The 24,493-nt window shown below is 48.0% G+C and overlaps 1 protein-coding gene across 1 annotated transcript in view; it reads left to right on the forward strand.

The window, feature by feature from the left end:
• The first annotated feature begins 268 nt into the window (after positions 1 to 268).
• The window catches only part of Ywhag (tyrosine 3-monooxygenase/tryptophan 5-monooxygenase activation protein gamma), a 29,510-nt gene continuing 5,285 nt past the window's right edge, over positions 269 to 24,493 (forward strand). The window contains exon 1 of the mRNA XM_051161287.1: positions 269 to 576. Coding sequence (XP_051017244.1) covers positions 490 to 576 — 87 coding nt within the window. The 5' untranslated portion in view covers positions 269 to 489. The remainder of the gene's footprint in view (positions 577 to 24,493) is intronic.

Below are 24,493 nucleotides of genomic sequence, written 5' to 3' on the forward strand. Positions count from 1 at the left end.
CTCCCAGGAATTCATGCACTAGAGGCTAGGCAAACGGAGCGGGGAGGGAAAGACCTCAGGGGGCGAGAAGAGGGGGATTTGACGAAGCTGAGGATTTAGGGTGAAGTCAAGAAAGGGACCCATTAGGGAGCAGTGAAGAACTGAGGAGACGCGAGGAGCCACGGCAAATGTTCCAATACGGGAAGAAGCCCAGGAAGGGCAGGGCAGGGCGGGGCGCGCATGCGCGAGTGGGCGGTGACTTTACGTCACTCGTGTGGGCGGGACCGCAGGGGGTTGTCCGCCCGCGGCACGCATTGGAGCCGCAGCCTCCTTGCGCCGGGTCCCGCGGTCGCAGCTCGTGCCGCCTCCCTCTCGTCCTCTTCAGCAGCTTGCTTCGTGGGTCGGTCCTTCCGACGCACGAGCTCCAAGCCGCGCCTGTCTTTTCCTAAAGCCCTTCAAGGCGGTCTTCGGTTTCCTTCTTTCCAGCCGACCCTCTTCAGCCCTGCGAAGATGGTGGACCGCGAGCAACTGGTGCAGAAAGCCCGGCTGGCCGAGCAGGCGGAGCGCTACGACGATATGGCCGCGGCCATGAAGAACGTGAGTGTCTCCTCCCCTCCCCCCTGCCTCGCCCTAGCCGCTCCCGACACCACGATCCTCGGGATCCTCGGCGTGGAAGGCATGCCCGGGGACATGTCGTCTCGTGACTGTACGGTCACCTCTCCATCTCACTCCTTGGAGGGATTGGGGACGGGTCCTAGTAAGCGGCTCATGCACCCAAGTGGTGACGCGGCCTCTTTCTCAGCCTCTCCGGGTTCGAGGCTGGGGCGGGGTCTTGCGTGGCTGGTCTCTGCCGTGGGGTCTCTCTGTGACCCTGAATGTCCAGGGACCTGAGTTGGGGGCAGTGCGCATCCTTTGTGCCCCACTTCCCCTCCTCCCAGCCTATGCGTGGGGGCGGGGGGACCGCATGGATGCGGTTCCTCTTTCTCTCCCTGGTGTCTGGGCGGCGCCTTTTCCATTCACTCAGCAGGTCTCCCAGTTTTCCGCCTCTCCACTCCAACACCGCCCCCCCATCTCGGCCCCCTCCCCCCCACATCCTTTAGAGAAATTTCGGGAAGAAAAAAATGTAGATCCTTCCCTACCTCTCCCCCCTCAAAAAAGAAAAAAAGAAAAAAAAGAAAAAAGAAAGAAAAAAAAAACGGGCTCAGTGGTGTAAAATCGAAACCACCTTGTTCACGTTTTTTTCTTAACAAAAGGCTTCTCTTTACCCATTCCCCAAAGCAAGTCCTTTAGCTTTTAGGAAGAGAGGGATAGTGTGTTTCTGGCATTCCCATTCATGGCCCTCTGTATGCCATCTTAATTTTTCATTTTTTTTTTTTTTTTTATTTCAAGAGGTTAAATATAATGCCTTTGAATGTTAACTGATTCGATTTGTGACATAATGCAGTTTCTTTTTTGAATGCAGGCACGAGTCTGCCTAAATTCCTATAAGTGTAAAAAAAAAATTTCTGTCTGATCTGATATTGCAAACAAAGCGGTGGTGGGAGGCAGTATCAAGTCATTCCAGAAGATTCTGCATTTGTCATATTGCAGAGAGCCTAGACTGGGTGGGGGCTGGGAGGAGTTATTTTAAAGGGGAAAAAGTCTTTAAAAAATATTTTTTTGTTAAATGCATCTGAGGCTTTTTTCCCCCCGCTGACCTACTGCATCCTCATTCTGATGAGAATACTGTCGCATTTTTGACTGAGACGGAAAACCCTACCTAGTTGCACCATTTTTGTCAGTAACACTCATTTATTAATGAGCTGGGGACCAGTTTGCCAGCAGAGGAGGGGGAAGTGCTAAATATTCCAGAATTAAGTAGAAAAATTGATAATTGGGTTTTCCATTCTCTTAATATTTAACTTCCTACCTTATGTAACAAAGGTTGTTAAATGCATCTCTGGTGTGAAGTGGATGCTGGAGTGTGCCTTGCCTGTTAAACCTTTCAAATTAAACAGAGAGAGATTATTATTTTTTTTTTAATAATTTTTTTCTTGGTTTTTAAAAGTCCAGGTGCTTATCCTTTCCTAATTAAACAAGCTGCAGATTTCATTTTATGAAAAACAATTGGCTTTAAAGTTAAGAATACTGTTGTATTAGTGTGTGGTTACAGTTGCCTTTTAATAACAGTTTTAACAAGAAAAGAATACAAGTTGGCCTTCCAGTGGGTCATCAGTGTTGCAAATGTCTTCAGTTGGTGATGTTTAGACTCTAATTTTCCCCTATTTCTAGTTCCACAGGAGAGCGAGTGACCTCGCACCTATATCCATAGCAACCCAGTGATGTCACACAATGACACAGAGGCTGCAATGCACCTAAGGGCTGGTAGGGAGTTTTCAGATGGCATTTGTCCAAGGTAATGCAGAAATGAGCTGGTGAGCCAGGTGGCACTGAACGTTTCATCTTCTAGCAAATAGGCCCTGGTCCCCACAATAAAGATTTTACTTCCCTTTAGACACAGGGGCAGCGATGTCTAGGCAAACCCGTTCACCTTAAGCTCCCATTAACAGAAGTTTATAGGATACTTTCATATTTTTTAAGCATTCGTCTCACTTTAAAAAAAAAAAAAAACACCAACAATGAGGAAATGAAGGGATTTCTAAGTAGAGATGTCTCTGTGGCAATAGTTAAGAGGTGGGGTGTGCATATAGGGTTATCTCAACGCAGGTTTTCATTAAAAACAAACAAACAAAAAACCCTTAATTGATGGCTTGCTGATGGGCGTTTGCAATGGCTGCTGGGCCATGAGGACCCAATATAAAATGTTTCCCATCTAAACCTGGGAAGGGTGTGCTCTAGCCCATTGGAGTCTCTTGCTTATGCAGGACTTTGGGAAGGAAGAACCAGTTGTCAAATAAAGACCTTTAAAAATAAAAAGTTTTCTCAAACCTATTTTCTGTGGATTTGAGGAAATGGGCTTACCTCTCACCCTCAGTTTCCACGCAATACTTATTTGTCACAGTGAGGAGCCCAGTTGGTAACTCATCCCCTATCCCGCTGGCTGTGTCCCACCTTGCACGTGTGAGTCCCTGAGTTCCAACCTCAGCACCAGGAAGTTGATCATGGAGAGAGAAACAGAGCGTTACTGCCCCAGTTGAGCTCTCCTGGTAAGCTGAACCTCTGATGATGAAGGGGATTGAGGTTCGGTTGTACCTCCAGAGATGGCTCTGGGAACAGCACCACGGCTGGAATCCGTGCACAGCCATGTATGGGGGCGCGTAGGGTAGAGGTCGTGCCGGGGCGGCGTTCTGAAGCAGGAGGGTTAGGGCATTGAAGATGTGTAATCTTGCATTTACGCCGAGGGCCTGGAGGGCTCCTGCTTGTGAGCTGATATCACAGCTCCCCTTTATCCACATTTTCTGCTTCCTTCAGCTCACTTTTCCTTCGGCCAATCACAGTCCAAAATGACGAGAATGTAATAAAGCCCTCAACCTCTGTTACAGTCTGTTGTTATAATTGTTCTGTTTTATTATCGGCTATTATTCCCTTCCTGTGCCTGTCTTAGAGATTAAGTTTATCACAGGTACGTATGAGATATTTGAGATTAGGTGCAATTTCAGGCATCTGCTAGGGATCTTGGAATCACCTCCCTTTGGGAAGGAGGGACCACTGGCCTATCCTGTCTTTGGCGTTTGGTAGCCTCTTGAGAAGTTGCTATCTTGGGTAGGCAGGCCACTGTACTTGCCTCCTTGGGGACAACAGGTTTTGGCCTGCTCACTTCCTTGGAGTTGCAGGTTAGACATTCTTAACGAGGGAGTCTGGCTGCCATAGTTACATAAACAGGTCTTCTGGTGGACTAGTGGGTTTTAAAACCCTTACTCTTTGCTACTTCTTCCAGGATCCAGATCAATAGCCATTATCCCTAATGGAGTAATGACCCCTTTGCAGGCTCTCCGAGGTGGAGCTCTGCCAGCTGTTCTGTCATGGGGTTTAGGCTGCTCTCCTTGGAATGCAGGGGAGCCTCTAACTCATGTTATCCTTCACAATTCCGAAAGGAAGACTACATTCTTTCCTCCTTTCTCTTTAAGAATCACTAGCATGTGTGTAAGGCAGAGGGCAACTTGCAGGAATCAATTCTCCCTAAGTACCTCCCCAATTGAAAAACAGTGTTACTATGTTCTGATTAAAGGCAGACCCCAGCAGCTGGATCCCAGGTCTAATATTTCAGGGACTGTCATTTATGAAGACTGATCCTCTATTATTGAAAAGAAGGAAGACACTTTTGTGGGGGGGCTGGGGTTTCGAGACAGGGTCTCTGTAGCCTTGGCTGTCCCAGACTCACTCTGTAGACCAGGCTGGTCTTGAACTCACAGTGGTCCACCTGCCTCTGCCTCCCAAGTGCTGGGATTAAAGGCCTGTGCCACCACGCCCGGTTCTCATGATTAGCTGAAGCTGGCCTTGAGCTCAGAAAGACCCACCTGTGTCAGTCCCTTTGTTTCCCAAGTGCTGGGATCAGGACTGAGAAGACACCACACCCCACTGATATCAAGGGTTTTTTGTTTGTTTTGGGTTTAGGTAAAAGTCACAGCATATTAACCTAACCCAGTCCAATGACAAACTCTAATTTGTACAATTTAGAGAGGTACTTAGTGTTTCCTATGTTAAGCAGCCGTTGCCCCTATTTAGTTCAAAAATGAAAGCTGAGCTGGGTGTGGTGGTGCCCGCCTTTGATCCCAGTACTGAGGAGGCGCAGGCAGGCAATTTCTGAGTTTGAGGCCAATCTGGTCTACAAAGCAAGTCCAGGATTACAAGAGAAAACTCTGTCTTGGAAAAAAATAAAGATGATGAAGGCTGGTTCCAGCTTGGCAATTGGAGGCAGGAGAATACAGGATTATATGAGAACCTGTCCAGGAGAGACAAGGCCTTTGTGAATAGAAAACTGGCCTGAATCCTGCTTGTAGTGTCTTAAAATGTGATGGCCCATTCTGGAGTGTGCCCATCAGTCATTGATTGCCTCTATTTTTGAATGCCTGACTCTTTTTTGTTTGTTTTTTGGGTTCTTTCTTTCTTTCTAGACTGTTTCTCTGTGTAGCCTTGACTATCCTGGACTCACTTTGTAGACCAGGCTGGCCTAGAACTCAGAGATCCACCTGTCTCTGCCTCCCGAGTGCTGGGATTAAAGGTGCGCGCCACCACACCCAGTGAATGTCTGACTCATTTGATGAAGCAGAAGGAACCAGCTTTAGCGAGGTTTGTATTTCCATTTAAAGAGTCACAGGACTTAAAAGCCTTATGACGCTCACCTAAACAAACAAGAGTAATTCATCTGAAATCCGAGCAAGCTGTTAAGCCTTGGGGAGGTTGTGGAAACACGGCTGGTGTTCTTATAAAGCTCCAGGCGGACTCCTGTGAGTGAGTTGCCTGCTGTGTGGTAGTAGGTCCCTCATGGACACTTCTCCAAGCACTGACTGGTGAGCTCTTGAAGCCTGGCCTTCTAAGTTGGGAGATGTTGAGTATGTCTTGGTTGTTAACATGTTCCCGTGGCTATCACACTCCTCAGCAGAGTGTTTGCTTCTTCCCCTTCTTGCTCACCCATCTGCTGTCCTACTGACCATAGGCCATTATGGCTGGGCGGATGATTATTCCATATTCCTACCAGGTTCTTGAGAAACATGGAAGGACGGAAAGCAAAGGTTGTGCCTGCATGTAAGTGCACTAGGTGCATACAGTGCCTGCAAAGATCAGGAGAGGGAGTCAGATGTCCTGGAACGAGTTGCAGAGAGCTGTGGGCTACCTACTGTGTAGGTGCTGGGAACTGACTCAAGTCCAGTGAAAGAGCAGCAATTGTTCTGAATCACCAAGCACTTTTCTGGCCCCTGTTAGGTTGTAATTAGTTGAGAGACAGGGTCTCATGTAGGCCGGGCTGGCTTTGAACTTGCTATGAGCTGAGGATGGCGATACATTTCTGATCCTCTCCTACCACCTCTCAAGTGCAAGCACTCACTCACATCTTCAACGCTGTTATTTATTTATGGTTTTTTGAGACAGGGTCTCTCTGTGTAGCCCTGGCTTGTCCTGGACTCACTTTGTAGACTAGGCTGGCCTGAACTCACATTGATCTGCCTGCCTCTGCCTCCCAAGTGCTGGGATTAAAGCTGTGTGCCACCACGCCCAGCAACACTGTTTTAATCGTTTGACTTTAGTTGTGAGCCTGGGTCTCACTGTGTAGCCGAGGCTGCTGTCAAACTTGGGATGCTGCTGAAGGTGCCTGTGTGTGCGCGTAGCGCTTCTGTTCATCTGAGCCACTGCGTTTGTGTTCCTCCTTTAGAGTCTCGCTGGAGGTGCTGCTGCTCCCACCATTTTAGGATAGCAGGTATATATTATATATATATGTAATATACGCCTTAGGGTCTTTCCTTTGGTGGTCTTTTTTTCCCTCTCAAATCCCATTTTAGTATCAGTTACCATTTTAATTATGAAACTGTTACCTGGTTAGCTTTTTTGGTGGTATGAACAGGTTTATTGTAAGAAAGACAAGGGAGAGAGGGACAGAAGATACCGTATGAGTGAGCCATGGGAGAGTGAGCCATGGGAGAGTGAGCCGTGGGAGAGTGAGCCGTGGGAGAGTGAGCCGTGGGAGAGTGAGCCGTGGGAGAGTGAGCCATGGGAGAGTAAGCCGTGGGAGAGACGAATGTACAGAGTGGAGGGAGACAGAGTGAGGGACAGGCAGAGAGAGGAGACAGAGATGAGGGTAGGGGACGCCCAGACCCAGGGATGGGGAGAGAAACTGAGGCAGCAAGAGTGCAAGACACAGCCTGGTTGGCTTTTAAAAAAACATTTAGGGGGTTGGAGAGATGGCTTCTTGGTAAGAGTACTGACTGCTCTTCCAGAGGACCAGGGTTCAATTCCCAGCATCTACATGGCAGCTCACAACTGTCTGTAACTCCAAGATCTGACATCTTCACACAGACATACATGCAGGCAAAATATCAGTGGACATAAGAAAAAAAATCATTAAAAAACATTTATTTTTATTTTAGTTATTTATATGTGCTTAGGTATGTCCATGAGCTCAGGTGCCCACCGAGAGCAGAAACACTGGATTCTACTTAATCTGGAGTTACAGCCTCAACTACTCTTAACTGAGTCATCTCTCCAGCCCCCTCTTTGGTTTTTCGAGACAGGGTTTCTCTGTGTAGCCTTGGCCATCCTGGACTCACTTTGTAGACCAGGCTGGCCTCGAACTCAAAGCAATCCGCCTGCCTCTGCCTCCCGAGTGCTGGGATTAAAGGCGTGTGCCACCACACCCGGCCCAGCCCCCTCTTTGTTGTGTGTGTTTTGGGAGATTGTTTTGTTTTGGGGATAGGTCTCATAACAAGGCAGCTTATGCTGATCAAAAACTCACTACAGTAGAGACTGGCCTTGAACTCAAGATCCTCGGCATCTGGAGTGCTGGCATGGCTGGCCTGTCTCTGCACTCCGTGGGTAATGCAATTTTACAACCCTTTTCCTCATTTGCCATGCTGGGAAGTCAACCTAGGTCCAGCATGCCAAACAGGTCCTACACCTGAGATATGTGCACAGCCCTCTTGTTTTGGGGGCAAGTTCTCTCTAAGTTGCCCACTTGCCTTGAATTTGTGGGTGAACTAGGATTATGACCTGTGCTACCAAGCCATCCCGGTTTTTGTTTTTGTTTTGAGACAGGGTCTCTCTGTGTTAGCCTTGGCTGTTCTGGACTTGCTTTGTAGACTAGACTGGCCTCGAACTCACAGTGATCCACCTGCCTCCTGAGTGCTGGGATTAAAGGTGTGCTCCACCACCTGGCCTGTTTTTGTTTTTGTTTCTTTTTTTAAGATGATCTCTCTGTGCAGTCCTGTCTGCCCTGGATCTTGCTATGTAGACCATCCTAGCCTTGAACTCAGACCTCTCTGCCTCTTGAGCTGGAGTTAAAGGCATGTGTCACCATGCCTGGCCTTTTTTGTTGTTGTTTCTGGGGTTTTTTGGGGGGGGGGGGGCTTTTCCAGGCAACAGCTCTTGCTGTCTTGGAACTTGCTCTGTAGACCAGGCTGGCCTCAAACTCATGAAGATCCACCTGCCTCTGCCTCCCAAGTGCTGGGATTAAAGGCATGTGCCACACCATCTGGCTTTTTTAAAAAAATTATTATTACTTATATAATATTTGACATGCATGTGAGCCAGCAGGCCAGAAAAGGGCATCTGATCTCATTATAGATGGTTGTGAGCCACCATGTGTTTGCTGAGAATTGAACTCAGGACCAGTGTTCTTAACCTCTGAGCCATCTCTCCAGCTCCCCTTTTTTTCTTTTTTAGGTTTTTCGATACCAGGTTTCTCTGTAGCCTTGGCTGTCCTGGATTCTCTTTATAGACCAGGCTGGCCTCAAACTCAGAGATCCATGTGCCTCTGCTTCCCTGAGTGCTGGGATTACAGCCATGTGCCACTGTGCCCAGCTTCTTTTTCTTTTTTAGTTTGCAAAGGAGCAGTAGGCTAGGCAGTAGCTGCTTGAATTGATGATTGATTGATTGATTGATTGATCGATCGAGGTAGGTACTTGCTGGCTTGATACTCAATGTGTAGCCCAGGCTGGGGGGTGAGATTACAAACATGCCACCATGTTTGGTTTGAAGTTCACTTTGTGTGTGTGTGTTCATCCTGGGATGTATATATGTGCAGCACACACTTGCACATGCCTTCAGGGACCAGACGAGGGCGTGGAGAGGAGGGTGTGGAGTCCCTAGAACTGGAGTTGGAGGCAGGTATGAGCCATCTGACAGGGCTGCTAGGAGCTCATGCAGGAGCGGCCAGTGCTCTTAAACTGCTGAGGCGTCTTTTCAGCCCTTTTCCTGGCCTTTTCTTGAGATGGTCTCATGAAGGCAGGCTGACCTCATACTTACTTGTGTATCCTGAACTTGCAATTCTCTTGCCTCTACCTCCCAAGTTGTGGAATTGCAGGAGGGTATAACTGTGCCTGGTTTTATGCAGTGAGGCTGGAGTCAGGGTCTTCTGCTTGTTAACTGGGCCCTCTGTGAACTCAGCCACATACATCCTCAGCCCAGGCTATGGAACATGACTTTGGAAGGCATGAAAGTCATTTTGTTATCTTCAATTTCCTGAAAGCTGATGCAATATAGTGCTCAGGCTGCCATGAAACACCCTCCGTCTAGGCTAGTGATTTGAGGGTGCAGAAGCCAAGCTGGTGAACTCCCATGTTACCTGCTACCCACCTAGTCTACTACTGAACCCCGCCCACTCCACCCACCTTAAAACTACATCGTTGCTGCCGAGGTTTGCCCCAGACCTGACTGGAGCATCCTCTTCCTCCAGAGTCTGCGGGCACTCTGTGAGCGTTATTTTCTTTTGAATTACGTGTACATGTGTGTGTCTGTGTGTGGATTTGTGCTTGTGAGTGCAATACCTGCAGAATTATGAAAATGTCTGGGTCCCCTGTAACTAGAATTACAGGTAGCTGTGAGGCACCTGACATGGTGGAAGAACCAAATTTAGGTCTTCTGGAACAGCAGGCTGGCCTCGAACTCAAGAGACCTACCTGCCTCTGAGTGCTGGGGTCACTGTAGCCAAGGCTGACCCGGAACTCCTCTCCTGCTTCTGTCTCCATCCAGGACTCTAGGCATCCACCACCAAGCCTCCTGGGGCTTTTGATCTGATTTGTTTTTGAGGGCAGGCCAGATTGCTCAGTGGGTAAGGCCACTTGCTACAAACCTGACAATCTGTGTTCTATCCTCAGATCCCCACGTGGAAGAAGGAGAACACCGCTTCTCACAACTTGTCCTTTGACCACACGTGTTTTGTGGTGCCTGTGTGCCCTCACACAATAATTAATTTTCAGAAGTTTTAGAGGCTGGGCATAGTGGCACATTCCTTAACCCCAGCAGTCAAGACAGCCTGAAGTAGGAGGATCTCAAGGTCAGCGTAGGGAACTAAGGAAGGCCTTGTCTCAGACTAACGAGCTCAGCTATGGAGACTTGCCTAGTGAGGCCCTAGAGTCAGTGTGCAACACCACAAATGTAAGTTGAGACTGGTCTGGAGTTGTCTTGGGTGCTTTGTAATAAAAAATTGAGGTTGTGGGCTGGAGAGATGGCTCAGAGGTTAAGAGCACTGGCTGCTCTTCCAAAGGTCCTGAGTTCAATTCCCAGCAACCACATGGTGGCTCACAACCATCCGTAATGTGATCTGATGCCCTCTTCTGACATGTGGGCAGAGCACTATATACATAATAAATAAATTTTTTTAAAAATTGGGATTGTAAAGGGGACCGTGCACTTGGTGTATTCTAGGAGGGAAGTCACACCCCTCTTTTTTTCTTCTTTTTTTTTTTTTTTTTTCCTTTTACTGCATCCCCACGGCTTTCTTTGGGGTAGAGACAGGATCTCTTGAAGCACAAACTGGCCTTGAACTGCTCTTTAGAGAATACCTATGTGTACCCACTAGTGTATGCACCCCCCTCTCCATTCCTGGCTTTTTTTTTTTTTTAAAGATTTATTTATTATGTATACAGTGTTCTGCTTGCATGTACACCTGCAGGCCAGAAGAGGGCACCAGATCTCATTATAGGTGTTGTGAGCCACCATGTGGTTGCTGGGAATTGAACTCAGGACCTTTGTAAGAACAGCCAGTGCTCTTAACCTCTGAGCCATCTCCCCAGCCCCATTCCTGGCTTTTTAATATATTTGTCTTTTTTGCCTTTTTTTTTTTTTCCCCAGAGCTGAGGACCGAACCCAGGGCCTTGCCCTTGCTAGGCAAGTACTCTACCACTGAGCTAAATCCCCAATCCCCTAGATTTTAAATTTATCTTTATTTTTATTTTTTTGAGAGAGTTTCTCTGTGTAACAGCCCTGGCTGTCCTGGAACTTGCTCTGTAGACCAGGGTGGCCTTGAACTCGCAAGAGATCCATCCGTCTGCCTCTGCCTCCCCAGTGTTACTCTGGGGCAGCCACCCGGCTTTATTCCTGGCTCCTTTTGCTACTTTCTTAGAGTTAGAACAATGACTTTGTTTTCTTTAATGGAAATTTTCAAAGTAAACTCGGCTAGTCTAATAAATGGTGCCCCCTTCCTCCACACACAGACAGACACACTCTTCTGCTCTCCACTTTGCAACATACTGGCAATCTTTGTCTAAATACTTTGCTGCTCTGCTGGCCCCTTTGGGGTTATTTACCATTTTGGAAGATGGCTTTTTGACTACTTAAAATTACCCCTTATTTGCCACAGATGCTCAAATTGCCAGTGTTATCTTCACATTCAAATTTAGCAACCTTCAAAGTGTATGTTTTCCCCCCATTAGGGCATTAAATCCAGATGGTAAATAATTCACCCCCTTGGCATTAAAGATGCTTAACCATCAGTTCTGGCTCCCACAAGGGACCCGAAATCCTGGGTGGGTTGGCAGTGGGTGGAGGTGGTGGTGCTGAGCCCACCAGAGGCTTAGTTCTCTGCTCTGGATGGGGCTCCTCTGCCCCTGTCTTGCCCCCCTCCCCCAGGGTTTCTCTGTGTAGCTTTGGCTGTCCTGGACTCAATTTGTAGACTAGGCTGGTCTTGAACTCACAGGGATCCACCTGCCTCTGCCTCCCAGAGCTGAGATTAAAGGTGTGCTCCACCACGCCCGGCTGGCTATCTGCCCCTGTTTTTGCTTCCTTTTCTTTCTTTTTGAGACAGGGTCTCACTATGCTAGGATAACCTTGAACTCTGAGTTCTACCTGCCCCAGCCTCCTAAGAACTGAGATTAAAAACATGTTCCACCATGTTTGGCTTGCTGTCTTTTCTTTAGAAGCAATTCTGTTCTTTTGATTCTGGTAGAATAGCTAACACCCAGGTGATTTCTAGGAGACCGTGTTTTAAGTCCATTGTGCTTTCCCCTATCCCCTAAAGACAGGGTTTCTCTGTGTAGCCTTGACTAACCTGGACTCACTTTGTAGACCAGGCTGGCCTGGAATGCATAGAGATCTGCCTGCCTCTGCCTCCCAGAGTGCTGGGAGTACAGGCGTGTACCGCTGCGCCTGGCTTCCATTTTGCTTTTTAGCACTGTTGCCTGCGTAACTTGTGTTCGTGTGTGTGCGCGTGTATGTGTGCGTGTGCGCGCGCGCTCATTATTATTCTTCCATTATTGTTACTATTTTTCTTTTAGTGCATTTACTTATTTGTGTTTGTACGGGAGGGTGGGGTGCGGCACAGAGCATGGTAGAGGAGTTTCTCAGAGTTCTCCTCTTCTAAGTGGGCACCAGGGGTTCAAGTCCAGGTGCTGGGATTAGTGTTAAGCTCCTTTACCAGCTAAGCTATCTCACTGGCCCCCACCTGTTTTTGTTTTGTATGTGTCACCACATCTGTCTTTGTGTGTGCTGGGTATCTGAACTCAGATCATCACATGTGTGCTATAAGCCCTTTGCCCACCCGAGCTGTCTCCCCAGTGCTGGCAATAATTTTTGCCTGTCAGTAGGCAGCAGCGTGTATGAGATGCTGATCCCAGTCCACTTAGGCTCTAAAAGTTTTTGGCTCCTGTGAGCTACATAAATTGTCTTCCCTCCCACAATGCGAACTGACCATTTAAAGGTTTTCCACAAATGACCTTCATTATGTGTATGTAGTTCCAATTCACTCTTATTCCGTTGGCAGTTTTACAGAGTGAGAACTGAGTCTGTTTATTGGGGAAGGAAGAATGTACAGTAAACAGACATAGTAAGATTTTAAAGGCTGGGCCTGGTGGTTCAGGCCTGTAATCCCAGCACTCGAGAGGCAAAGACGGGATAGCTGTGAGTTCAAGGCCAACTTGGTCTACAAGGTGAGTCCAGGACAGCCAGGGCTAACACGGAGAGACCCTGTCTTGAAACAAAAACAACAGAAAAGCAGCACACGCCTGTAGTCCCAGCACTCGGGAGGCAGAGACAGGCAGAGCTCTAGTGAGCATGAGGCCAGCCTGGTCTACAGAATAAATTTCAAGACAGCCAGGGCTATACAGAGAAACCTTGGCTCCATAAAACACAAAAAATCAATTTTCAGCTGGGCGTGGTGGTGCCCACCTTTAATCTCAGCACTTGGGAGGTAGAGGCAGGTGGATCACTGTGAGTTCCAGGGCCAGCCTGGTCTGCAAAGGAAGTCCAGGACAGCCAAAGGTAACACAGAAAGAATCTGTCTAGAAAAACAAAACAAAACAAAAAAATAAATTTTCATTGACATTGCTTATTTGGGTCTGTGGTACATAGTTCCATGATAAGTAGGCTCTGAGCATTGAGCTCAGGTCAGCAGGCTTGGAGGCATGCGCCTTTGCCCTCTGAAGCCATGTTACTGACTTTATTTTACTGCATAGCTCTGGGTAGGACTAATATAGACCAGGTTGACCTTGAATTTCTTTCATTCATTCATTTTTTTTTTTTTAAGACAGGGGTGTCTCTATGCTATCTTGGCTGTCCTGAACTCACTTTGTAGACCAGGTTGGCCTGGAACTCACAGGGATCCACCTGCCTCTGCCTCCCGAGTGCTGGGATTAAAGGCGTGCGCCACCATGCCTGGGTGACCTGAATTTCTGTGTTCTGTCTCTGTTTCTTGTGTGCTGGGATTTCAGGCTTGTGGTACCACACTGGTCTATGTTTTTTTCTTCAATAGTATCTTACTAGGTAGCTCAGATGGGCCGTAAGTTTCCTCATTCTACCCCAGTCTTCCCAAATGTTGGAATTAGAAGTTTGTAATGCTTCATCTGGTGTAGTCAGTGGGTTTGTTCATATGGGTGTATGCTCCATTGCAGATTCATGGAAGATTCTTCTCTTTTTTTTTTAACTTTGTGACTGCAGGGTAGTTTAGGTTTAAACTGTTCCGTTTGGGAGTATCAAGATTGTTTTTTTTTTTTTTTTTAATTTGTTTAATTTTAATTTATGTGCATTGGTGTGAGGATGTCAGATCTAGAGTTACAGACAGTTGTGAGCTGCCATGTGGGTGCTGGGAATTGAACCCAGGTCCTTTGGAAGAGCAGGTAGTGCTCTTAACCACTGACCCATCTCTCCAGCCCCTCAAGATTGTTTTATTAACTCTCATTGACCCCATGATTCAGTATGCACTTTTTAGCACAAGGTAAGTGCTGGCTTTGCTGTTAGCCCTGGAGATCTGGCCAAGGAGCAAGGAGTGGCTGCCAGGTGCCAAAGTGGAAGCACGTCACTGGGGAGCAATGGATCTCTTGTGGTCGTGGCTATCTGGACTCTCTGTAGACCAGGCTGGCCTTGAACTCTCAGAGCGCTGGGACTATAGGCATGCACCACCATGCCCAGCAGGGCACCTTTTTATACACCAGAAGTGTTGCCATTTTAGTCAGGTGTGGGGGCAGCGTAGGCCAGCTCCTCGGGAGACTAGTGTAAAAGAACGGCTTGAGTGCCGGGGTTGAGGCATCCTGCATCGCCTAGGGAGTGAGTCCTGGTCTTTAATAAAAACCACCAGATAGGCTGAGGAGACAGTTCAGTGGGAAAGGGCTTGAATTCAACATTTCTAGACCTACCCAAAGCCTGGTGTGGTAGTGCACACTGCTAGTGAGCTCCTAAGGTGGACGGCAGAAGTTCACAAGCCACCTAGCCTGATGCATGCGCGGGGGGACGATGAAGGGATCCCAGCTCAGATAAAATGGGATAGACCTTGTCTCAAGTGAGGTGTGTGTGTATATAGTTAAACACATTTTGGGGATTTATGGACCATCAACCTGGGGGGGGCCGGGGGGAGAGGTAGAAAATAGTTTCTGTTTTTCAACAGGAGGTTTTTTTCGATGCAGTGATACCTGGACACTGCAGATTTGGGCAGGTTGGGAATTTGACGGTATAGACGGGACAGGTTCTCAAACACTTGAGTTACCACTCTTGGTAACATCTGGGGAATCCTAGGCCCTGAGCAGCTGAGAAGAGCAGGCCATGAGCCTGAAATGGTTAACACCAGCTCATGAGGGAGGTTCACTTTGTTGTTCATTAGCTATTGAGTTAGTTACACGGAAGAGGTGTGGTGCAAGTTTATGTAATGTCAGCATTCACAGGCTGAGCAGGGGGTTGTGAGTTCCAGATTAGCCCTGGCTACAAAGGAAGACCCTGCCTGCATTTTCAGTTTAGAGTGATCTAAGACAGCCATTTGAAATCATAAATGGTGCACACACACCCTTAATCGCAGCACTCGGGAGGCAGAGCAGTTGGATCTTTGCGTTCCAGGACACCAGGGTTACACAGAGGGACCCTGTCTTGAAAAACAAAAAAAAAAAAAAAAGAAAAAGAATGGAAAGGTATACAAAATGAAGCCATAAATGAGTGAAAAGGAAGTGTTGGGTAGGGAGCAGTTATTGGGGACAGGGAGTTTAGGGTCAAGGGTTGAGTGACTGGACAATGGAGGGCACAGGAGAGAAGTGGATGGCGGGAGAAGATGGGAAGGGTGTGTCAGATGCTCAATCTTAAGAACGGTTTGGGTAGGGCTGGAGAGATGGCTCAGAGGTTAAGAGCACCCTCTGCTCTTCCGAAGGTCCCGAGTTCAATTCCCAGCAACCACAGGGTGGCTCACAACCACCTATAATAAGATCTGGTATCTTCTTGTAGTGAGCAGGCACACATGCGGGCAGAATACTGTATAAATAATAAATACATCTTTTAAAAAATTATTAAAAAAAAAAAAAGAATGGTTTGGGTACACATTAGGTGACTGCGTGAAAGGCCCCTAGAGCAGTGCAAACACGTAATGACTATTGGTTCTTTAAGGCAGTAGGCACCAGGATTGGAAGTGTAGCCCAGGGGCTGCATGTGGATTTAGTATGTTCAGGGTCCTGTATTATTAGCTGGCTTTGAGCTCCTGTGTAACTGGGGATGGCCTTGAATTTACCTTCACCTCTCGCTGGGTGCTGGGATTATAGCCGCACAGTACCATGCCCTTCTTGCATTCTATAGACCTTGCATTCTATAGACACTGTCCACCACATAGCCTGTGTGTGCTGTTTTGGCTTTGAGCCCCAGGACCCTCTTAAATCAGTAGGATTCACTGATTCCAGGCTGATGTAAGACCCAAGTTTGGTGTCTCTATGCACAATAGCCAAAAGAATTAAGGAAGGAAGCAGGAATTGAGATAGAATGGTAGGGGGTTGACTGGAACAAGGGCAGACTAGAGTGTGCAGGATGAGGATGACCCAGAAGTCACACTAGCGGAGGGGAAAGAGAGAAGAGAGCATGGTTAGTGAAGCTGTCGTCCTGGGGACCGATCCCAAGGCCCTGTGCATGCTAAACTGCTGTTTTACCTTACCCTGAATGCCAGTGAATTCAGATAGAAAATGAAGACACTCCCCTCCCCCAAAAGCGGGTGGGTATGAAACATGGGAGATGCTTAGTGCTGGTGTGTAGACTGCAGAGCACAGGAAGGTGGGATCAATGATGCTGTAGACTGGCGCCCAGCAGCTTTGTTTCCTTTGGTCTTGTTTATTTATTTGGAACAGGGTGGCACTATGTATTCCTGGCCAGCCCGATGCTCACAAATCCACCACACACCTTCCTAGAACTGGGATTAGAAGTATGTACCACTGTTCCCAGCTAAGGTTTTCTTTTGTTTGGTTTTTTGAGATAGGGTCTTACTGTGTAACTCTGGCTGTCCTTGCCTCTGCCTCCCTCACTAGTCCTGGGATTAGAGGCATGTATTACCATGCCGGACCCCCAACTTAAATTTATTTTTTGTTTTTTGTTTTTGAGACAGGATTTCTTTGTAGCCCTGGCTGGCCTGGACTTGTAGACCAGGCTGGCCTCGAGCTCACAGAGATTCTCCTACCTCTGCCTCCTAAGTGCTGGGATTAAAGGCGCACCACCATACCCAGCTTCCAGCTAAGTAGTTGTTGTTTTTAGCCATCTCTCCAGTCCCCCAGCTAAGTTTTTAAGATGTGTTTGCTTTCTGAGAGGTGGGCAGGGTGTGTGTGTGTTGTGGAGGTCAGCAGATAACTTGCAGGAGTGAGGCACCTGAGTCCTGGGGATGGTCATCAGTCACCACTGAGCGTCTCTGGGGCCACATGAATTTGGAATGGTCCAGTAGGGAGGAGAATGAGGATGTGTGTGGAGGCCAGAGGTCAGTGTTGGGTGTCTTAGATAACTGCCCAGCTTATTTGTGTGCGAATGTGCTGTGGAAGCCAGAAAGAACTTGGGGGTTCTCACAAGAGAAAGATTCTGCTGAGGCACAGGGTGTGTGGGTACTGATAAGGCACAGCGTCCTAAGTGGGGACCACACTCCTCTGAAAGGGCAGTAAGGAAGGACCACCAGGCAGTCTGCAGCAGCTCCAAACCCTAGTTATAGCCTCTCCTCTCTTGTCTAAGCCTTGGGTAGAAGAGCACAAGCAGGGACTGGAGCTGGTGCGGTGGCCCTGCCTGGAGCTTCAGCACTGGAGCGCAGGGGCAGGAGGGTCAAGAGGTCATATTGTCCTTGATTATACCCAAGGCCCTGTCTTAAGCACACAAACTGCTGGAGAGGTGGCTCTGCAGTTGAGTCCTTTTTGCTCTTGTAGAGGACCTAAGTTCAGTTCCCAGCCCCTACGTCGTCCGTCTAGAAGCCCACAGAGTTTTGCTGCATGTGTTTTTTAGTTTTTTTGAAGGTGACTTCTTCCACAAGACAAACTCCCCAAAAGCAAAGGACAAGAAGAGCTAGAGGTTTCAGAGGACTTCGACACTGAAGGAGCAGAGAACAAAGGTGGGAGGGGAAGGAGTGACCAGAGAGGTTATTGTGACTAGCCGCAGCAGCGTTTAAGGACATCATAACCAGTTTAGGTTTTCCTAAGTTTTGGAGGGAAGTTATTTTGACAGAGAGGCTACAGGACTCCTGGATGTGGCTGTCAGTTGGTGGATTTGTATCTCTGTTGTGAGAGCCTGAGCAGCTGCTGTAGGCTGGGTTCCCTTCCTCTCCAGGTTACCAGGAGCTTCTCCCATGGTAGCAAGTGGTTACTTAGCAGCTGGAGGTGGACCACCTAAGCCTGCTCAGCTAGCAGGGTGGAAGGAGCTGACCCCCACCCCCACACCCCTTTAATTAAAAAAGGTGTTGCTTTATGTCTGCCTGCGTATATTTGTCAGCCACATGTATGCAGTGCCTGAGGAGGGCAGAAGAGGGTGTCAGATCTGCCAATGGCTGTGACTGCCCTGTAGGTGCTAGAAAGGGAACCTGGGTCCTAAGGAAGAGCTACCTGGTGGGTGCTCTTTGTTTTGTTTTTGTTTTTGGAGACAGAGTTTCTCTGTGTAGCCTTGCCTGTCCTGGACTCACTTTGTAGACCAGGCTGGCCTGGAACTCACAGAGATCTGCCTGCCTCTGCCTCCCGAGTGCTGGGATTAAAGGTGTGCGCCACCTCTGCCCTGCTAATAATACTAGTGATCCCGATGCAATCTGGTGGGTCCTCTTAACCCTGAGCCATCTCCCTGGTTCCAGATTCCCTACCCTATCTTTTTTGTTTTTTTGAGAAAGGATTTCTCTGCAGCCCTGTAGACCAGGCTGCCTCCAACTCACAAAGATCCCCTGCTTCTGTCTCCCAAGAGCTGGGATTAAAAGCGTGTACTACCACGCCTGGCCAGATTCCCTGTCTTGAGGGGAGTTACTACACAACTGGAAGGAAAGGGGTAGGTTCAGGGCTGTTTTCACAAACCCGGTGGGCTGGATTCACCCGGTGTAGATTCTGTCACTCCACAGACATTGACAAGTACCTGTTAGGACTCCATGGTGATTCACTAGTGAGTTGCAGGGTAGAGTATGAGTGGGGCACTGGTCTGTTTTGTTCTTTTTGGGTTTTCGTGACAGGATTTTTCTGTGTAAGGCTGTCTTAGAACTCTCTTTGTAGACCAAGCTGGCCTCGAACTCAGAGATCCGCCTGCCTCTGCCTCCTGAGTGCTGGGACTATAAGTGTGTGCTACCAGGCCTGGCCAGGGCGCCAATCTGAAAGACAGGATGGTCCTAAGGCCTCAGCGGCAGAGAGCTGCATGGGGCTGGGAGCCAGGGTTGTTGTGTCTTGGGTGTTGGTATCCTAAAAGAGTTTTCCTCCATCTAGAACATGGACATTTGGTCACGTTGACCTTTAATGTTTGACCTTGGTAGATGTGCAGCCCATGACCTCCTCTCAGGAGGAGCAAGTGTGGGGCTAGGGAGCGTGCCTGCCCCAATGTGAGAACCTGAGTTCCATAGCACCCATATAAAAAGACAATCGTGGTGGCACCTGTCTGTAATCAGGTCCTAGGGAGGCAGTGACAGGTGGCTCTCTGGCACTATCTGGCCAGCTAGTTCTGCCCCTTCTGTGAGGCTTAGGTTCAGTGAGAGAAGGTGTCTCAGAAAAACAAGGGGACAGTGAAAGATCCACAGTTGATCCCTGGTCTCTACCACATGTGCCAACCTGGACACAAAATGCAGGTGCTCGGGGTTTTTGTTTTTTTTTTTTTTTTTTTTTTAAAAAACATTTATTGTCATTAAATTGTGTGTAGGTGTGTGTGTCTGAGGCCAGGCATTGAGTCCCCTGAGCTGGAGTTGGCAAACTGAGCTGCCTGACCTGGGTGCTGAGAACACAACTGGTCTTTGGGGAAAGCACAAGTGCTTTTTGCTGCACAGCCATCTCTCGCAGGTGCTGTGCCCACTGCCTCTTTTCTTGAGACAGGATTTCATTTTCTTTGTTTGTTTTTTGAGATGGGGTTTCTCTATGTAACTTTGGCTGTCCTGGACTTGCTTTGTAGACCAGACTGGCCTTGAACTCACAGAGATCCACCTCTCTTTGCCTCCCCGAATTCTGGGATTACAGGGGTGCATGCACCACCACGCCCAGCTGAGACAGGATGTCTTTGTATAGCCCTGACTGCCCTGGAACACACTGTAGACCAGGCTGGCCTGCATCTGCCTGTCTCTGCCTCCCATGTGTGCCACTATGCCTGGCCCTATTGTTTTGAGACATGGTCTCATGTATGTAGCCCAGGCTAACCTTGAGTACCTGCACCTCCCGCTTTGACGCTCCCACATGCTGATGTGACAAGCCTCTACCACCACACCCAGCTTTATTTTTCTCATCTTTAGGAATAACAGCACTAAGTCATCAACAGTTACCTACAGGGCCAGAAGAATTACAGTTGAGTGACGAAGCCATTTCTGATTATAAACTTAGGAGAACCACATGGAACCCAGGCACATAGCTGTAATAATCTGTGGAGTTGTCTACAAGACCACAAATGTGGGTTAACTGCACACAGTTTTAGAATAACGTTGTGTGTGCTTGGGAGTTGAGTGCATGTTTTACAGGAGTCTTTGGAGGCTAGGCAAGGGCGTCAGATCCTCCAGAGGTGGGTCTGAGCCTCCTGGTGTCGCTAGGAACCAAATTCAGATCCTCTGCAAGATTTCTCTCCACTTGGGGGAAAAAAATCTTTGAGACAGTAACTTGTATGTGGTCCTGGGGTGGTTTGGAACTTGTGCCCTCCCTGCCTCTGCCTTCTGAATACTAGGATCATGGGTATGCCTCCATACCCGCTGCTGGGTGATCTTCAGAGTCCTTTGTCTTTAACTGTTTGTTAGTGAGATTGCTTCTTTCTCTGATGTCTGAGTATACCTATCCATCCTATGTTCTGGCGCAGAACACAGAAGATTAAAGCCGGAGGGTGGCATCTGATCCCCGTGCTACTGTGCAGGTGCTGTGACTGGGGAAAGCCATTTCCTCACCCTGAGTCACACCTGTAAAGCAAGTATAATTGCCCACTTTGCAAGGTGGTTGTAGAAAGAACTTGGTGCCTATTAACAGAGCCCTGAGTTCTAGCCAAGTTTAATCGCCTCCGAGACCTTGACCTTAGCCCTGAATATGCCACGGATGTCTCATGATTCTTGTAGGACTTTTTTTCTTGGGATGTTTCCCTTTTGCCCTATTTTAGCCAACATGATAGCAGAACCTGGATCTGGTTTTACTGTTCATATGGAATCTCCAAGCTTCCCCGACTATTTTATTGCCTTAAGGAGAAAAGCCTTCTGAGCCAAGCCTGGTGGTTCACACTAGCACTTGAGAGGTAGAGATTGGTGGGTAGCCTGGGCTACATGAATGAGCAACAACAGAAAGGACAACAACAACAAAAGCCACACCCTGCTGGAGAGACTGAGCACTGGTGCCCGTCTCACAAAATGGCCATGTCCTCAGCGCAGCCCATGGTGGCTGATTGCAAGTGCTGCCTGAGGCTTGAAGCATTGTTCAATAACCACATGTTGCTGGCCGTGGAGGCGCACGCCTTTAATCCCAGCACTCGGGAGGCAGAGACAGGCGGATCGCTGTGAGTTCGAGGCCGGCTTGGTCTAGAAAGCGAGTCCAGGACAGCCAAGGCTACACAGAGAGACCCTGTCTCAGGGGGAAAAAAAAGCACATGTCCCCTTGTCACATTGTTGTTGGAGACAGGGTCTCACTGCGTAGCCCATGACCTTCAACTACTGAGTCCTAGCTCATCACATCTTGAAGGGCATGTTGCCTCAAGATTTCTAGGATAAACTTGTGTTGGGGGTCCCCTGATTTGTCAAGACCAGTTTGCTTGTGGCTAAGATTCATTGGGTTTAAGTTGGTAGGGCTAGGGCCACAGAGGTAAGACCAGGCACAGCTTCCAGGGGCTCATATGGGATGAGGTCCAGCCACACAGATGAAGAACTGGTGCCTACCAGGGAAATCCTCTGAAGACCTCGTGCCTTAGGTATTTAGGGGGAGTCTGTTCCAGCATCCAGGATGCTCGGAAAGACTGCAACCTAAGCTGTGTAGTTCATGCGAACACTTTAGAGACCGTGAACTGTTCTTACCCGGGGGTGGAGGGGTTGGGGGATGGTGGTGAGAACCTTCCCAGAGATCCAAGTGCTCAAATGCCAGCCAAGGGTCAGCCTTACAAACAGGCCTTCTAAAGATAGCAGTGGGGAAGCTGTCCTGTTAACCCTTTCTGCACAGGCACCGTTCAAGTTTAAGGCTCTTCAGTTATGCAGCATATACATTATCTCTCGGGGTTTAGTTTATTATTTTGTAAGTATGGGGTACCTGTAGGATAAACAAATAATTGTAACTAACAGAACTGGTTTGGTTACATTTTCAGTTGTTTATTCTATTGTTCAAGCAGGATGCACATTCTGGAACATTCCATAGATGCCAGCGTGCGTGTATGCCTTGCACTTTGCCCCTTTGTTTCTTCTGTTCCCACTATTTGCTATTCACTCCATTTACTTCTTAGCCATTTTCTGCAGCGGTATTTCTAAATCTTATTTAATGCAAAACCAGTGCTGGGAATTGAGCCTGGGTCCACTGAAGAGCAGTCAGTGCTCTTAACCACTAAGCCATGTTGACTGACAGTAGTAGCATATGGGAGTTTATCCCAAATCTGCTTTGCTGTTGCCCTGTTTGTCTCTTTAATCACCTCAATTCCTCCTCTATAGAGATTGCCAATGTTATTCGCTTAGGTTTGCCACCATAACTGTTATTTTGTAACTTTCACCCAAGTTAGTGCAGGATAGAAACAGGCTTTCCCTCCACACCTCATGTATCCAGGGGTGACGCCTCACAAGTGCTTGGTACATCGCGCACCCAGTGTGTGTGGTATTAGGGAGTTAAAACCCAGGGCTTTGTGTGTTAGATAAATACTCTACCAGCCAAGCTGCAGCCAAAGCACTGTTTATGGTTTTTCTGAGACAGTCTTGGTATGTGGCACTGGGTGGCTGGGGTTCTGTGTGGCCCAGGCAATCCATAGACTTGGGCAGTGCTCTCGCCTCAACTTCCTGAATGTGGAGATTCCAGTCAGGCATCTTCATGTCCTGCAGGAAAACATTGAAAGTAGATTTCCAAATTATCTTCGATGGCTTTTTCATGTGGGAGCACACACACACACCTTGAACTAGGTGTGTGGTGGTGTACTTTTGTAATCCCAGCTAACCAAGAAGCCAAGACAGGAGTTAGAGGCCTGCCTGAACAACAAATTGAAAATTTATCTTAATAAGTTGTGGTTTAGGCCTTAAGAGTACTGATTGTGGGTCTGGAGAGATGGCTCAGGTTAAGAGCACTGTCTGTTCTTCCAAAGGTCCTGAGTTCAATTCCCAGCAACCACATGATGGCTTACAGCCATTTATAATGAGATCTGGTGCCCTCTTCTGGCATGCAGGCACACATGGGGTCAGAATACTGTATAAATAATAAATAAATTCTTTAAAAAAGAGTACTGATTGTGCTAGGTGGTAATTGTGCACACCTTTAATCCCAGCACTCGGGTGGCAAAGGCAGGTGGATCTTTGTGAGTTCAAGGCCAACCTGGTCTATAAAGTGAGTCCAGGACAGCCAGGGCTACACAGAGAAACTCTGTCTCGAAAAAGCCAGAAAAAGAAGAAAAGAGTACTGTTGGTTGCTCTTCCATAGAACCCAGGTTCAATTCCCAGCATCCACATGGCAGCTCACATTTGTCTGTAATTCTAGTTCCAGGGGATCTGACACCCTCACATAGACATACATGTAAAACACCAGTGCACATAAAATAAGTCATTTTTAAAAAAAGAATAAGAGCCAACAGTAGCGTATGACTGTAATCCCAGCACTTAGAGAGGCAAAGGCAGGTGGATCTCTGTGAGTCAAGGCCAGCCTGGTCTGTAAAAAAAGAGTCCAGGGTAGCTGAGGCTACACAGAGAAACCCTGTCTTCCAAAAAAAAAAAAAAAGAGTAAGTTGTGTCCAACTGTGGGGGTTAGGAGTGTAGGCAAAAGGATCAAGACCTTTCCCCCTCCCATGAAAGTTATTATTATTATTATTTTGAGAGAGAATATGTACATCTCACTAGGCAGAGTGAGCTACCCTCAAATTCCCAGAGATCCTCTTGCCTCTGCTGGGTGCTTAGGATTAAAGGCATGAGGCACTATGGCTGCCCATATTCTTGGCTGTTTGAGACAGTGTCACATTGCCTGGTCTGGAGCTAGATTGGGGGCAGACTGGCCCAGTATTCTGCCTGAGTGTTGGCATTCCAGGTGTGTTGTGAATGACCCAGTACTCTAAGGTCACGGTCATCCAGGTAGCTGGCCAAGGAAGGACCTCATGGTTGCTAATCTCAGGAAAGAGAGAGACTGCTCTTGTGAGAGAGGGGGAACAGTTGGCCCTGCTGGTACCTGACCCCTTCCTAGCAATGGCTGCTGTCTGGAGAGTGAGAACCACAGATTCCCAACACTTTCACTAATAATTTCCTATCTCTGACATCTTTCAGTAACGCATAGAAGCTGAACTTGAGGCAGGAGTTGGGAAGGGCTTTAACACTGTGGCTTTAACTCAGGCCTTGATTCCAGGCCAGCACGCCAGTCTCTGCTCCATCTCCACCATCTTAGTTGTTAAAGTGGAACCTGCGGCTCTGAGGGACAGGGACTTACACCTGTTACATTTTCTACTTACTGAGAAGGTAGTCTGCGTTCACCATCACACAATTTACAAAGGGGCGTGGTGCTGGGCACCTAATCCTATCTAACACCCAGGACACAAAGCCAGAGAGATCTCTGTGAGGTGTTATCTACCCCATCCCCTCAAAAAAAAACTGGGA

The sequence above is a fragment of the Acomys russatus genome, chromosome 19 (genome assembly GCF_903995435.1).
Source record: "Acomys russatus chromosome 19, mAcoRus1.1, whole genome shotgun sequence".
Classification (NCBI taxonomy): domain Eukaryota; kingdom Metazoa; phylum Chordata; class Mammalia; order Rodentia; family Muridae; genus Acomys; species Acomys russatus.